Genomic DNA, 14,648 nt, shown 5'->3' with positions numbered 1-14,648 from the left:
TTGGGTGCTTTTGAGTTATTTTTGGTTGGCCACACTGACAAATTGGCATTTAAATGACCGGTTGAAGGACATGTATCCATGGCTATGAATAAAAAGAATAAAGGGGCATGACAATTGACATTTCTGATGACAACTACACATGACAGAACTCAGAAGTCAGAATTTGGAAAATTAGATGATTACCGTGAGAAACAAGTGTTTTGTGATGAAAAACCGTTGGCAATAACCATTAAATTTAAATGTATTTACCACTTTATAATGGCTCTGAAAGAAAATATATCATACGAGTACCTGCCAGACTGTGCTTCCTCACAGTTTCCACACCCTTGGTGGCTTTTGTGATATGTGTTTTGTTGACTATTTATAAGGATAGTGAAAAGGCGAATAACACACACTGTAAAGTTCCTAATGTGCTTCCTTCGATATCTGCATCCATAGGAAATTTCGAACCACAAAGTTCCATATGGAAAACAGCAATATACGTCCACTCTCCTATAAGGTTCTACATAGTTTACTTACGGTGGCAATACTATAAAACCGTTATATCAGAGAATTGTGAGGTTGTCGTTAACTTAGCAGTAATTTTAAATATTATTGAGAATCTAGCTTTAATAGGTTTGACATATTGGACATCATCTGGAAATTACCGTAAGTATATTATAGTTGCGCATTCAATTTGTTCATTTCCATTTTATGAGTAAGGTTGTTATTGAGCATGTAATACTTTAATTTATACATGTAATACTGCTGTCATAGAAAAAAAATATTTTCCACAAAAAAAAATATATTATGGAGAAAAAAACATTGTATCCATATTTTTTTATTAATTACAAAGAATATGTATTTTGTTACTAAAGTATATCCAACAGCTTTATTTCTCTTGCATTTGTATGTTTTTTTAACCAATTAATTAATTGTGTTATTAAGGTACCTGGTACACTATAGGAGGTATTTCTTGATTATGCTCATTTATTTATTTTTATACGCATAGAAAATCAATAAGGTTCTGTACAGTATGAATGCAATGTGTATGTGCACTGTGCACAACTACTTGAAATTCTAATTGCCTTAAAGTTTAATTGTTTTTTTACATTTTCAACCAAACAAATATCAATATTGACAAGCCATAGACTGCATCCCATTAATCCGTCTTCCAATTTTCTTTATCCTGTTGTGGCTTGGTTCAACAATTTTTTTTAAGCATATTGCATAAAAGGTTTGCCTTAGTGGTGTTTTGCTAACATAATATTTTTAAGTATTAATTATATAGTCTAAGTTTTATATAATGATAATAATTTATTTTCCAGCATATCATGAAGTATGTTTTAAACTTTTCATTGCAACCTCAGTGTTCTATATGTTATTCATATGCATTTTGCTAACTAATAATCGAAGAAGACCAAATATAAGCTTCAGAGAAAGACACTCAGTGAGGTTAAAATGGAGAGCTTTTATAGTGAATGTAGCATCATTCGCTTGTGCAGCATACTTCTTTTTAAGACATAACAGACTTTGTGAACCATATGGTAAGTGGTTATTTCATTTATAATTAATGTTTTAAAAACAAAATAGATTCATTTATTTTTTAGACTGTTTTATATACAAAATGTGTTTTTTTGGTACTCATAATTTGTTTATAAAAATAAATAAATATAAAATATAAACATTTTTATTTCAGTTTATTCCATGTTTGGATTATCAGAGTACATAGTTGTTATTAGCAACATATTATTCCATTTGACAACAATATATGACCTCCGACTCCAATACATATACTTCACGAAAAATGGTGTCATAGCTGAATAACTAAGGACATACCAAGAGACAACAACAGTTTTTGTTATATAATCAGTCAAAAAGGCTGTGAAATAGACAGGCTCAAAGCAAAACATCAATTACAATTATCAGTTAGCAAATGATATGTTATGTTTATGCTTTCCTTATATATATGCATGACAGCAGTGGGAAAAGCCAAGATATTTGTAAATTTTATTTTAAAAAAGCAATATACAATATTTAAAACTATGAGGAATCCATCCACAGTCCATTGTTTCCTTTAAGACTAATTTTTAGCACCCATAATAAGATGTATAAAAATACTTCTACAACCAAAATACATTAAAACTTTCAATAAAACATTCATATAAACATGTGCATATATATTAAGTAGTGGTATAGCCTCAACTTTATTTATTTTAAATTTTTAACAACTTAATACATATGCACAGCAATCCTTACATAAAATATACCATAATATAGTGTGAATTGGGGACACAAGAGTGTAGCAGGATAAACAATTTAAAAATATTTAAATAATTATAGCTGGCATTACTTAGGTTTTAGGTATTACTTAGGTAATATTTTCAATTTCCATTTCTGTACGCCTTCAACCATTGGCACCCTTGTGTACCAAATTACTGCATATAAACATAGTTTACACTTATCATACAACTTATTTAAAGAAATCAAACAATAAAAATGTAAAACATGAAATTTTCTAATTTCGTGATTAATGTTAAAATTCAATGCAACAATGCCCTATTCATAAAAACAAGTCTAACCCCCTTATTCATAGACATTATTTATCTAAGGATGTAGCATTGCTGTGATAACAAGTCTGTTTCTCAGCTTCATTTATGTGACAGCCAACTAGATTCGGCCAACAACAACACAACGGCTCTATGTCTATGCACTGTGAAGGCTGCCATGCTGTCAGCACTGAGAAACAGACTTGTTATCATTGCAAAGATAAAGCTGAGATTGAATAAGGGGTGTAAAAATGTAAACTTATACCTAAGTCAAAAGTGATTTTCTTAGGTTGTCAATTTTACATAATCCATTTGAGATATTGGAAGTCTGCAGATATATTTTGTATACATATATTAAGTAGGTATATAATTTTTTTTCTCTGAATATGCTATAGGCAAAAATATGAAATATAACAATAATAAAAAGTATAGAAGCAACATCTAACAACTCATAATTTTAAACTTCACTAGATTTATTACAATACAGGATATACATTAATATGCCTTATTTAAATTATATAATATACATACTATATCTATTCTTTTCAAATGTTGTATTTGGATATGTACATTCTGTTAAATTTTATAAATTAAATTGTTGTTTCATTTTGTCAGCTATCATTTCTGCAATGGCAAGCGATGATGTTGCACCAGGTGAAGGTGCATTTCTGCAATGCAATACTCTGCTCCCAATAGCACCAGAACCCGGTTTTGAATCAAATACAAAATCTTCTATCAGAGTACCTGGAAGTCATCGAAATTGTATTTATATTATACATTTAGCAGTCTTGTATATATATGGTAGGTTTCCTTATGGTTCAATATAAAAATCGCATAAAAACCACTGCCTAGCGATAGTATTGGTCACTATTTTTTAAATATTTTTATTCTCATGTGCCATGTTAAGATTAAACAGGTGTATGCTGTACAGCCCAAAACCAGTCACCACTCTCCCTTCCGTAACCCCTAGTCCTTTTTCTAAGGCTAGCAGTGCATCCAAGACTCTTATGGTATTTGTGTAATTTATAAGCAGCTGATGTACTCAATATGTTACTGAGTTACATTTTTCTTTTACAATTGAACCACTAAACCCATTATGATGAAATTTATTACTGAATTAGCTTGAACCATAAGAAAGAACTAAGTACTTTTTATTCTGGGAGAGTCCACGGTGGGTCTCTGATCCTGGTAAAAATCTTTCAAAAAAGGAGAGCCTTAGTAACAGCATTATATACATATATCAGTCATTAGTATTGCAGCAATCTACAATATGTGTGTCCAAACTAAAATTAAATATGAAACTAAAATTAAAATTATTTACAGTTCTTTGAGATAATAAATCAAACTTACCTAATAAAAGAGGGCTTGATGTTCAAAAATACGACCATTATTGGTATCAAGGAAGGGAAGTTAGGAGTCACCATCAATTTCATTTGTTAAAAGTGTAGTATTAATCTTTTACCTCTTTAATGCCATTAAAATGTTTTTATTCCAAAGTTATCAGGACAAGAACTGTGACAGCTTTACTCGGGATTGGAGCAGTTCAGAGATGAAGGTGAAGGGCTTCAACCTAGCCCCTAAAAAAACTTTGTGATTTTTCTAAATTACTATAAAATTAATCAAATAAACCTTTGTGCATGACAAATGTCAATTCTTTATAAAATGTTAAGGCAAGCATTGTTTTTTCGACCCGAGGTTGTCAAAGGTTATTGACGTGTTCTTGTCGGTCGTGGTAAAGATATTATCTTTCTATTTTCTACCCTCTTTTTTTTTTTTTTTTTTTTTGTTTTTTTGTTTTTTTGTTCGCTTCATTTAGTAAGTCATCTTTTGAATATTTAATAGTTACTTTTTTGTTTGTCCCCTTTATAATATGGATGTTTGTGAAGACGAGCCTCCTGATGGGGGAGGTGGGATCAACCCTGCCATTGTTGCTTCCATATCCTCTAATACACTTGTTAAGAAAGCTTCTAAACGTCCTAATATAGATCCTGGTATTTCTAACATTATTTCAAAAAAGAACATCTCTCCCGCTTTGTCCATCCAAGATAGTTATACATGCCCCGACTTCGATGACATTTTTTTACTCTGATTTAGAAGATAAAGGCCCTTCTTAGTCCATATTTCACATGAAGCAGACTCCGTCATACAACCTCTCAAGTTGGCTAAAATATTGTTTGAAGGAAAAGTCCCTGATATTGTTCAGGGGAGCATTAAACCTGTGGGTCGTGGTAAGATTTCGGTTCTGTTCAACTCTGCCGAATCGGCTAATAATTTGATTAAGTCCCAGTTAATCTCTGCTAACAAATTAACTGCCTCAATTCCAAAATACCATATTTCACGTATGGGCATAGTCAAAAATATTCCCACGGACTGGTCTATGGACGAGTTTATTTCGGGGTTGCATTACCCTGACCACTGTGGTAAAGTTATTAAAGCCCGCCGCCTTAATAAAAAAGTTATTAAAAATGGCGTCACTGAGTGGGTCCCTTCTACTACAGTAGTTTTAACTTTCAGAGGCCATTCTCTCCCTGAAAGAGTTTTTGTTTTTATTCCTCCTTGCCGGTATCGCTTTACCTCCTCCCCACTATTCAGTGTCGGCAATGCTGTCGTTTTGGCCACGTTGCTTCACAGTGCCGATCCCAGCCTAGGTGTTATCGTTGTGCCCAGCCACACAGAGGCAACACTTGTTCTGTCCCTGATAGTCAAGCTACTTGTCTTTTCTGCTCTGGTTGTCATATGGCTACCTTCCCAATTGTCCAGAACACTCTCGTCAAAAGTCAATCAAAATGGTAATGTCTGAAGAAAATATCTCGTTTTCAGAAGCTGCCTTAAGATTCCGCCCAGTACGTAAGTCGTTTGTTGAAATTGCTTCCTCCCAAGGTTCCGCCTCTCATATTAATATTTCCTCTCCTCCCTCTCAATCATCTCCTCCCGTCTCCCATAAAAAGACTGTTTTAGTTGAACGTCGTCCAAGAGTTTCTCTTAATAAAGGATATGATTCCCACGCCCATACGTTATTAACCCAAGATCCAAAATCCTCCCAGCCCAATGGTTGTGTTTCTTTCCCCTCCGCCTACGCTTGATAATTCCTCTCCTCCCAACCCTTTACGCTCTTCTCCATCCCCCTAATGATAATTTATTACAGTTATTGCTCTCTATTCTTTTCAATGTTACTTGTAAATTTAGTGATGCCCTTCCCCCTAACGTCGTCTCTGTCCTTCAGCAACTTGTTTCTGAATTTAACTTCCTAAATGGCTCACAGTCTACTACAATGGAACTGTAGGAATATAAAAAATAAAAACATGATCTCTTATACCTTTTAAATCGATATAGTCCAATTGTATTTGCCATATCTGAGACATGGCTAAAGCCGGGCTCACCTTTTAGGGTTGCCGGTTATTGCTGTCTCAGAGATGACCGTCCTGACGGTTTTGCTGGTTGTGCTCTTCTCATAAAAAGGTCTACCATATATTCCCAGATTCCTCTTCCTACTTTTAATTCTTCGTTGCATGTTGTTGCGGCTAGAGTTCTTAATACTTCCTTCATCTCCATCTATATTCCTCACCCTAGTCCCCAGCTAATTCTTGATTTGCGCAGTATTTTAATGGCTATTCCTCCACCTCTATTTATTATGGGGGATTTCAATTGCCACCACACCCTGTGGGGTTCCAATCACAATGGTCCTTGTTCTGCTCTACTTCTCGACCTATTTGATGATCTTAACGTATGCTTACTTAATGACGGTTCTTCAACAAGGCAAGTTTCGCCCACTCAAAATTCCAGTCCAGTTGATCTCACACTTGCATCTCCCAATTTATGCCCTTCCTTATCATGGTCCCCTCTCTTGCATTCCTATGGAAGTGATCATTTTCCTGTGCTTTCTTTATGGCAATGCTTTCTTCCTCCTAGCCCGAGTTACTCCCCCCTCTTGAAATACAGATTGTCGAAAGCAGACTGGGATAAATATAGCTTTAACTTAGATTTAAAAATTAGTTCTCTCCATTCCGCCTGTTGTAGTAACCTTTTTTCTGTTTATGACGATTTTATACTGGCTATCACATCTGCGGCCAATCTATCTATTCCTATTAAAAACTCTGCCTCAGGTAAACTCTCTTCTCCTCCATGGTGGGATGTTGATTGCACCAATGCTGTCCATGCACGTAACACAGCGGAAACCAATTATGCATCAAATCTTACCATGCCAAATTTTTTAAATTTTAAGAAAATTACCGCTAGATGTAAAAGACTTTTAGCTAAAAAAAAAGGCTCAGGGGTTGGTCAAATTTTTGTAAGTCACTTTCACCTCGATCTCCTCCTTCCCTGGTGTGGAAAAAAATGAGAATTTATCGTAAGTCCCAATCGAATCTCTCCAACATCCCTTCTAATGATTATAATCTCTGGTTACCGGATTTTATGAATAGCTTTGCCCCTGATTTCGTTCCCTTCGAAGATTTCTTCCCGCCTGTCCTTCCTTCTTGTTCTCTTGACAAGATGAATGACCCATTCTCACCAGCAGAATTTCACTGTGCTCTCTTAAACCTCAGGGATTCTTCCCTGGCATTGATGGTATTCCATATTCATTTATAAGTAAATCTTCTCATTCTGCCAAATTATTTTATTTAAATATTATAAACACCATATTTATTAATGGCTCCCTCCCTAACAGTTGGAAGTCACAGATTGTTATTCCAATTTTAAAGCCGGGTAAAATCCAAACTTTGCGTCATCCTACAGACCAATTGCCCTCTCTTCTGCCCTATGTAAAATTATGGAAATCCTCGTTAAAAATAGACTAGATTGGATTTTGGAAAACAAAGGCCTCCTATCTAACTCTCAATTCGGATTTAGACGCGGTATGAGCACGTTGGATAACTTGAGCATTCTCACATCCGATATTCGCTTAGCCTTCTCGCGGAATGAAAATGTTGTTGGCGTTTTCGTGGATATATCCGCCGCTTATGATAACGTTCATCTTCCGTTACTCAGGCAAAAAATGCTTAATCTGAGTATTCCGCCGAGGATGATCAATTTCATTTGCAATCTTTTCATGGGCCGCTCTGTTATCTTCCGGGTACTCAACTCCAACTTCCCTCCAAGATTGGTTTGGAAAGGTCTTCCTCAAGGTTCTGTCCTGAGTCCTATTTTATACAACTTATATACTTCAGATCTTGATTTGTCTGTCAATTCTTTTTGTAACATTCTTCAATATGCCGATGATATTGTCTTATATTCTTGCAATAAATCTTTTGAATCTGCTTCTGACAGTCTAAATTCTGCTCTTTATTATCTAAACGTTTGGTTAAAAGATCATCACCTTTCCCTGTCCATCCCAAAATGCGTGGGTGTTGCCTTTTCGCGGAGGAGATCTATTCCTTCCATCACTCTGTCTGTGGATGACCAATTGATTGAGATGCACGGTCAGGTTAAGTTCTTAGGGGTCATTTTGGATTCTAAACTTACTGGTGTTCCTCATTTAAAATTTATCTCGAATAAATGTGAAAAGGGTATAAACGTAATCAGAGCTCTTTCTGGCGTCCGCTGGGGCTCCCATCCCTACAATCAAAAACTCCTTTATAACGCAATTGTCCGTAGTCATTTTGATTATGGCTGTTTTGTTCTTGAACCCTGCAATAAATTAGCCTTAAGTTTTTTAGATAAATTGCAATCCAAGTGCCTCCGCATAATATCCGGTGCTATGAAATCCTCTCCTATCAATGCCCTGCAAGTAGAATGTCTGGAACCCCCTTTGGCTCTTCGGAGGCAATATCTCTGCGACCGCTATTTCATCAACATCCTTCAAAAATCTTCTCATCCTCTCCATAATAAACTTCTTTTCTCTTTCCCTCCTAGTTGAAGAACCTGGTTACTGGTCTCACAAATCTCCTCCCCCTCTTATTAAATCTTTCAAAAAGTTCTCCAATAGCTCTATTGTTGTCTTTCAAACAAATCGCTTCTTTCTTTACTCCTTTGACTTTGACTCCCTTATATTTAAACCTAAAGTTGTTCTAAACTTTGGAATCTCTAAAGGTGATCTCGAAAAATTTTTCCAGAATTCTTTCTGAGTTATGGAGTGATTGGACCCCAATTTTTACTGATGCGTCTAAACTCTCTGATAGGGATTTTGTTGGTGCTGCGGTGTGGATCCCGAAATATAATATAATTTTAGATTTTAAATGTCCCCCTCAAACATCAATTTTTCTGGTGAAGCTATTGCAATTTTGGAAGCTGTTTCATTTGTACATTCGCATGCTTTAAATAAAAGTCTAATTCTCACTGACTCCTTAAGTTTATTACAGGACATCATTAAGTCTCCCTTTCACAGTGGGACTTTTTATCTTTCTCTTAAAATTAAAGAGGCCCTAAAGCAATGTTTTTTAGCTGGCATAGAGGTAGTACTAGCGTGGATTCCCAGCCATTGTGGTATATCCGGTAATGAAACCGTAGATTTATGTGCTCGTAATGCAGTCTCTTCTGGTAATGTTATTTACAGGCACGTTTTTACACGAGATCTTAAAAGCAACACCAAATCAGACCTAATAAACTCTTGGAATATTCTCTGGCAGTCCTCCAGATTAGTGAAAGGAATCAGTTATGGCTCTATACAACCTTCTCTTCCTACGAAACCCTGGTTCTTTAAATTTCGAAACTTCAGCAAAAAAGTAACCACGGCCATTATTCGCCTACGCTTAGGGCATATATGTTCTCCTGTCTTTCTTGCTAAAATTCGCGTCCGTGATCATTCCCTCTGTGAGTGTGGATTAGATGAAGGATCCCTGGAACACCTTTTCTTTGATTGCCCAAGAATCCCATTTCCTATATATGACATACTCCCTGCTGATTTTCCCCGCCCATTAAACATTAAATATTTATTAATTAGTAATTTCCACAAAAATTTGAGATTACTTTCTAAATTTATTAAAATGAATAATCTTTACCTTTAATTTATATGCCATTACTCATTTATCGTTCCGTTTATCCTTGCCCTATTCTCTATTTATTTAAACCGTATTAGTTTTCCTTCCTCCTTTTCCTTTCCTCTTCTTTTCTGTATTCTCAGCTTCATTATTTTCCAATTAATAACCTATTTTCCATACCATCTCTTATGTATCATTTTAGTTTCTTGTGTTGCCTCTGCTTGTGCTCTCTGCTATTCTTCGTTTCTGAGCTTCATAGATGTCTTTAAAAAACAAAGGAAAAAAAAATTATTATGTCCGCTCCTGTAATTTCGTGTGCTTGGTTCTCAGAGCTTGGTTCTATATCGTTGCTGCAGTCTTCTTTAATGTCAAATGTGTTATGCCAATTGCTGTTTAATGTAGGTGTCTTTTTGTGCGGTTAACTTCGGGTCGAAAGTTTTTTAAACTCATATTATAATTACTTACTTCTACCTACTCGACATTGGCAAAATCACCGATAAAACGGTGGAGCCATTTTTATTTTAAAAGAAGAAGAAGAAGAAGAAGAAGGCAAGCATTGTGGAAAAGACATTGAGCATAAAATAATTTTGTTTTTTCTAGTACATAGCTATAATGCCAGTTGCAGATCAAGAACTAGGCTGATTTAGTTTAACTTTGCATGCATAGCTGGGACAATCGTACATAGAACATAGCTCAGCCTATATAGTTTGCAGTCTGCACAAAAATATGAAAAAATATCTGTTACTAGTTTTGGCCGCGTCCTCGCCCGCGTGAAAGAATTTTCCGCTATATATTTTCTCAGGGTAGAAAGTAGCCTATAACCATCCCAGGGTCTTAAACAATCTCCATACAAAATGTTATAAAAAAATTGAGGAAATTGATAACATACAGACAGACAGAAAAGGGGATTTTGTTTTATAATAATATATATTGATGTCAGCCTATAATGCATCAATTTCAATTCATACCACCTATTGATTTTGTATGAGCTGTTCATTCTGTATTATGTGTTAACCATAGCTGTATCCTAGCCATACCTAAACATAAGCATAAATTAATGAACATAATATTGTAATAGTCCCTTAACAGGGATAAATCAAGAGTAACACAAATATATATATATATATACAATGTAAAATATTGTTGGATTAACTGTGCCTAAGCCAAAAATTACACTTTGTGGTATGTGTATATAAAATTATTCTTGTTATAGTGTTTAAGATGGTTATATTAATAAAAGCTATTCTTATATTTAATCGATATAAACATATACCAAAATGTACTTTTTGACTTACATAATGTAAAAATAAAAATATGTTTTAATATGTATGTAACTAACCATCTTTTGCCATAGCTTGTGCTCTAACTCCAGCAGGACCTCTTTCAACATCAGCAGTAGTCAAGTCCTGTATGTATTTCTGGATCTGCCATACTTGCAAAGGCATCACTACAGATCTAGCCATTTCCTTGATTCCAAAACCTGCATATTTCATTGCCATTTTACGAAAACCAGAAAAGCCAATTATATCTTTTAGCTCCTTAATGTTTATGTCACCCCATCTATAACAAAAATTTATTGTATTAGTTATCTAAATGTGATTGATTTATTTTAACAGCTGTAACACATACCTACATACTGAAAGATAAAATAGGTAAACATTTTCTTAGGGAAACAAATGGAAAAATAAGCATACAAATGTATTTTCCACAAGAATGTGTCATAGTTAATTATCATACATAATGAGTAATATGCTGACCACAAGGGATTTTCAACAACTCACCTGTATCCTTCTTTACTAAATGCTAGAATTGCATTGGGACCAACAATAATTCTGCCATCTATTCTTGGCGTTAAATGAACACCTAAGAATGGAAATCTCGGGTCAGGTACAGGGTATATATTCGTTTTTGCTAAAGAACTTTTGTTTGGCACTAGATATAAGTATTCCCCTCTGAAAGGTATAATTTTTGGCTCTTCAGGACAGCCAGTCATAACTGCAATTTTATCAGAGTGCAATCCACAGCAAGTCAGCACATATTTTGCCTCAACAGTATTATCTTGAATATCAGTTATTGTCACAGGATATTCAGCAGATTCAGTTTCTATAAACTTTTTAACCTCAAAGTTAAGGTAGCTTTTCCCTCCACGCTCAACAAAGTCCTCCACATAAGATTTGGTAACATCTGCCCAGTTTACAATGCCTGTGTGAGGTGACCACAATGCTTGGAGCCCCCTACAGTGAGGCTCAATTTCATTCATTTCTTTTTTGTCTAATAATTGTATATCTTTGACTCCATTTTTAATACCTCTTTCATATAAATCAAACAGTCTTGGTACTTCAGATCTCTGTGTAGCCACAATAAGTTTACCACATTTTGAATACTTTATGCCTTTTTCATCAAGATATTTGTAAGACAATTCCAAACCTCTCACACATAGTTTTGCTTTTAATGAGCCTGGTTTATAATATATTCCAGCATGAATAACACCACTGTTGTTGCCACTTTGGTGGTATGCAAAACGATTCTCCTTCTCAATTAAAGCAATCTTCAAATTTGGATGTCTTTTAATTAGTTCTCTAGCAGAGGCCGAACCCACTATGCCACCTCCTATAACAACTACATCATATTGAGGGATTCCATTACTATATCTAGAATAGAAAAAAAAATAGTTAAAATTACCCAACAAGTAACATTTCAAATCATCTCAATAGGTAAAGCTAATAACAACTAGGAAAAGAAATTATACCAATAAAATACCTACATTAAATTGATAAAATAATAAACAATGTTATTAAAATAAAATGTGATTATTGATCCCTCTAAAAACCCATGGAAGTTATTAGTTAGTAAGTTAGTACATAAGTACTTGCCAATCAGTGTTACTATTTTTAAGATGAACTAGATGTCAAGGTCTGAGGACACTCATATAATATCATTCAATAGACCTTGAAGACAATATAAACAAACTGACAGGCTATGTTTTTTTTCCTAAGTATTGATCAAATTATTTATCAAGGGGATTACTATATTACGAAAGACCAATATGAATTATTGAGTAAATTGTTCAGTTTACTGTTTGAAAGTCTAATTGGAATATAGTGAAGATAAATTATTTCAGTTTAGAACTTAAGTCAATTAATTAAAACATAGGGTATTTAATCTTTAATTGCTCAGTGATTTTTGTCTTACGCAAATAAAGTATTACATGTCACATTTATTTTTTGTTTTAATCTTTTATCTCACGTAGTGTTATATTCTCTTTGATGATAAATATTATTTACCTTCTTGAGTTGTTTGCAGCAGTATACGGCAAACGTTGACACGCAATAGTGGAAAGTTTTTGTAAATTACCAGCGAGAATCATTTTGAGAAATTATGCTGCAAGAATGCAGCTCTATATAATAAATTACTGTTACTACCACGAATAAACTATTTTTATCCAACTGAGATAAAATTACTAAGTTATTACATATTATTTCGTAATCATTCGATGTTATTATACATTCACATAAACTATTTTACACTACATTAATTAATATCATCGAAAACATGTACTGATAAATAGATTTGTTTACATAAATATATGCGTCGTCTGTCAAAACCTTCGGTAAACAAACACTACACCCGGCACTAAACTGAATGTAAAAAGCGAATACTGTGCAGTGGGGCTAATTATAGAGTAAGTAATATACTACGTAAGAAGAGACGGCACTTCGTACATTGAATTTGAGCTCTCGCAACATGCATGAGCCCAGAGTTACATTTTGTACCAACATTACGCAGAAAAAATGACACGCAAGGCTGCCAAGTTACTATAAATCTGCTCGTCTCTAGAGACGTTCCTTATTAAATCGATAATGTCAATAATTTTGTATCGATAGATTTATATCGATAAAAATTGCTGACCATAAATCTTACACTGATATAAATTATGATTGAATTTAGAATATTAAAAATAAAACGTCCACAATTTTTAATAATTCCCTTTATTTAATTACAAAATACACAATATTATTACGTGAATTTCTTATGGCGATACCTCAGGGTCCATTTTCATACATTTTGTTTCACCTTTAATCTGGGTAACTAAACAAGTATTGGCAAGTAAAGAATTTAAATTCACGTCTAGTTAGTGATTAGTTCTCGCAGTTGAAAGAAAAACGTAAAAATAATTAATAATCATGGATATTTCGGCCTTTAAAATTTAATAAGACGAAATTGACACATGTCCACCCCCTGGCTAATGTTGGTAGGACATACAAGAGGCGGTACATTTGTCCGGTACATGACGTCAAAATGTAAGAGTGACTCAAAATTATACATTGTACCAATGACATTTTACAAATAGACGCGTCATACACTAACAAAATTGCACATAAAAACAGCGGAGTATTTACTATAGTCACAGCCCTAGCGGCTCGCATCGATACGGCCCGAGCGAGCCCGAGTGGTTCCGAATGGGCCCGAGCGTCGGCCGCCCCGTCGCCATGACAGTCGAATAAAATGGATTTATTAGTTTAAAATTTGAGTTAAAGAGTGTATACTTATTACTAACGTATAAAATGAAACGTTTTTTCATTCACAGTTGGAGTATAATTTGTACATCGTCTAAAAACACAGGAAGGCATTTTATTTATAAAAATACAAAAAGTTAGTAAGCCGACTAGTCGCGACAGTGGTTGGAGGTTGACTAAGTGAATGTCGGGCAGTTACCTTACTTTCGTCTTGCCAGTATTGAGCTCGGATAACGTATCTATGTAATAAAAACATCTTAGCATTGTACTATTTAAAATTTTATGTCGCGGCTGTCGCGTTACTCATTCTCCGTCTTTGGTAAACTATAGGACGAGGAAAGAGAGGTTGAGAACCGCATGTTACAAATTACAATAGGACGTTATTTTACAATGAACATTACATTACTGCATTTCGAGTCGCGAGCGAGGGGGAAATATTTTGAGTGTTAACATTATAAAATACTGTAAGACACGCATTGAAGCGCTGAGTCTCACTACGTTTCGTTTCATTTGAAGTAGGACATTGTATCGGCTCAAAGAAGCTACTCTTACAAACTCTTTTTTTTGTCATGTCCTACCCAACTCCAAGTGGGGCGCGGGCGCGTACTAGGGTGTTACCAACTCCCAAAAATGTTTACCGATAATTCTGCAATAAAACCCCTAAAATCGCCAAATTAACTAAGTAAACC

The 14,648-nt window shown here is 34.6% G+C and overlaps 2 protein-coding genes across 2 annotated transcripts; one reads left to right on the top strand and one right to left on the bottom strand.

Moving 5' to 3' along the window:
- Positions 1-119: 119 nt before the first annotated feature.
- Positions 120-3,118, top strand: LOC115449336 (post-GPI attachment to proteins factor 2). The gene is made up of 3 exons (XM_030177111.2): positions 120-648; positions 1,308-1,526; positions 1,679-3,118. The coding sequence occupies exons 1-3, from the start codon at positions 240-242 to the stop codon at positions 1,804-1,806; spliced, it is 756 nt and encodes a 251-aa protein (XP_030032971.1). The 5' UTR covers positions 120-239; the 3' UTR covers positions 1,807-3,118.
- Positions 1,652-13,123, bottom strand: LOC115449335 (L-2-hydroxyglutarate dehydrogenase, mitochondrial). Its single transcript, XM_030177109.2, has 4 exons — positions 12,727-13,123; positions 11,224-12,093; positions 10,782-11,002; positions 1,652-3,272 (listed from the first exon to the last, which is right to left on the bottom strand). The coding sequence occupies exons 1-4, from the start codon at positions 12,807-12,809 to the stop codon at positions 3,112-3,114; spliced, it is 1,335 nt and encodes a 444-aa protein (XP_030032969.1). The 5' UTR covers positions 12,810-13,123; the 3' UTR covers positions 1,652-3,111.
- Between the last annotated feature and the right edge of the window lie 1,525 nt (positions 13,124-14,648).

This window comes from Manduca sexta, chromosome 24 (assembly GCF_014839805.1).
Source record: "Manduca sexta isolate Smith_Timp_Sample1 chromosome 24, JHU_Msex_v1.0, whole genome shotgun sequence".
Taxonomy (NCBI): Eukaryota; Metazoa; Arthropoda; class Insecta; order Lepidoptera; family Sphingidae; genus Manduca; species Manduca sexta.
Note: the sequence above shows the minus strand (reverse complement) of the source record. Positions and strands in the feature narration are given on the sequence as shown.

Excerpts from the sequence above, each read along its gene's own strand:
- LOC115449336 (XM_030177111.2), top strand. The coding sequence starts at position 240 with ATGTATTTACCACTTTATAATGGCTCTGAAAGAAAATATATCATACGA. Across the intron at positions 649-1,307 it reads GACATCATCTGGAAATTACC|CATATCATGAAGTATGTTTT; the intron begins GTAAGTATATTA and ends TTTATTTTCCAG. Across the intron at positions 1,527-1,678 it reads CAGACTTTGTGAACCATATG|TTTATTCCATGTTTGGATTA; the intron begins GTAAGTGGTTAT and ends TTTTTATTTCAG.
- LOC115449335 (XM_030177109.2), bottom strand. The coding sequence starts at position 12,809 with ATGATTCTCGCTGGTAATTTACAAAAACTTTCCACTATTGCGTGTCAA. Across the intron at positions 12,094-12,726 it reads GCTGCAAACAACTCAAGAAG|ATATAGTAATGGAATCCCTC; the intron begins GTAAATAATATT and ends TTTCTATTCTAG. Across the intron at positions 11,003-11,223 it reads TTTAGTAAAGAAGGATACAG|ATGGGGTGACATAAACATTA; the intron begins GTGAGTTGTTGA and ends TTTTTGTTATAG.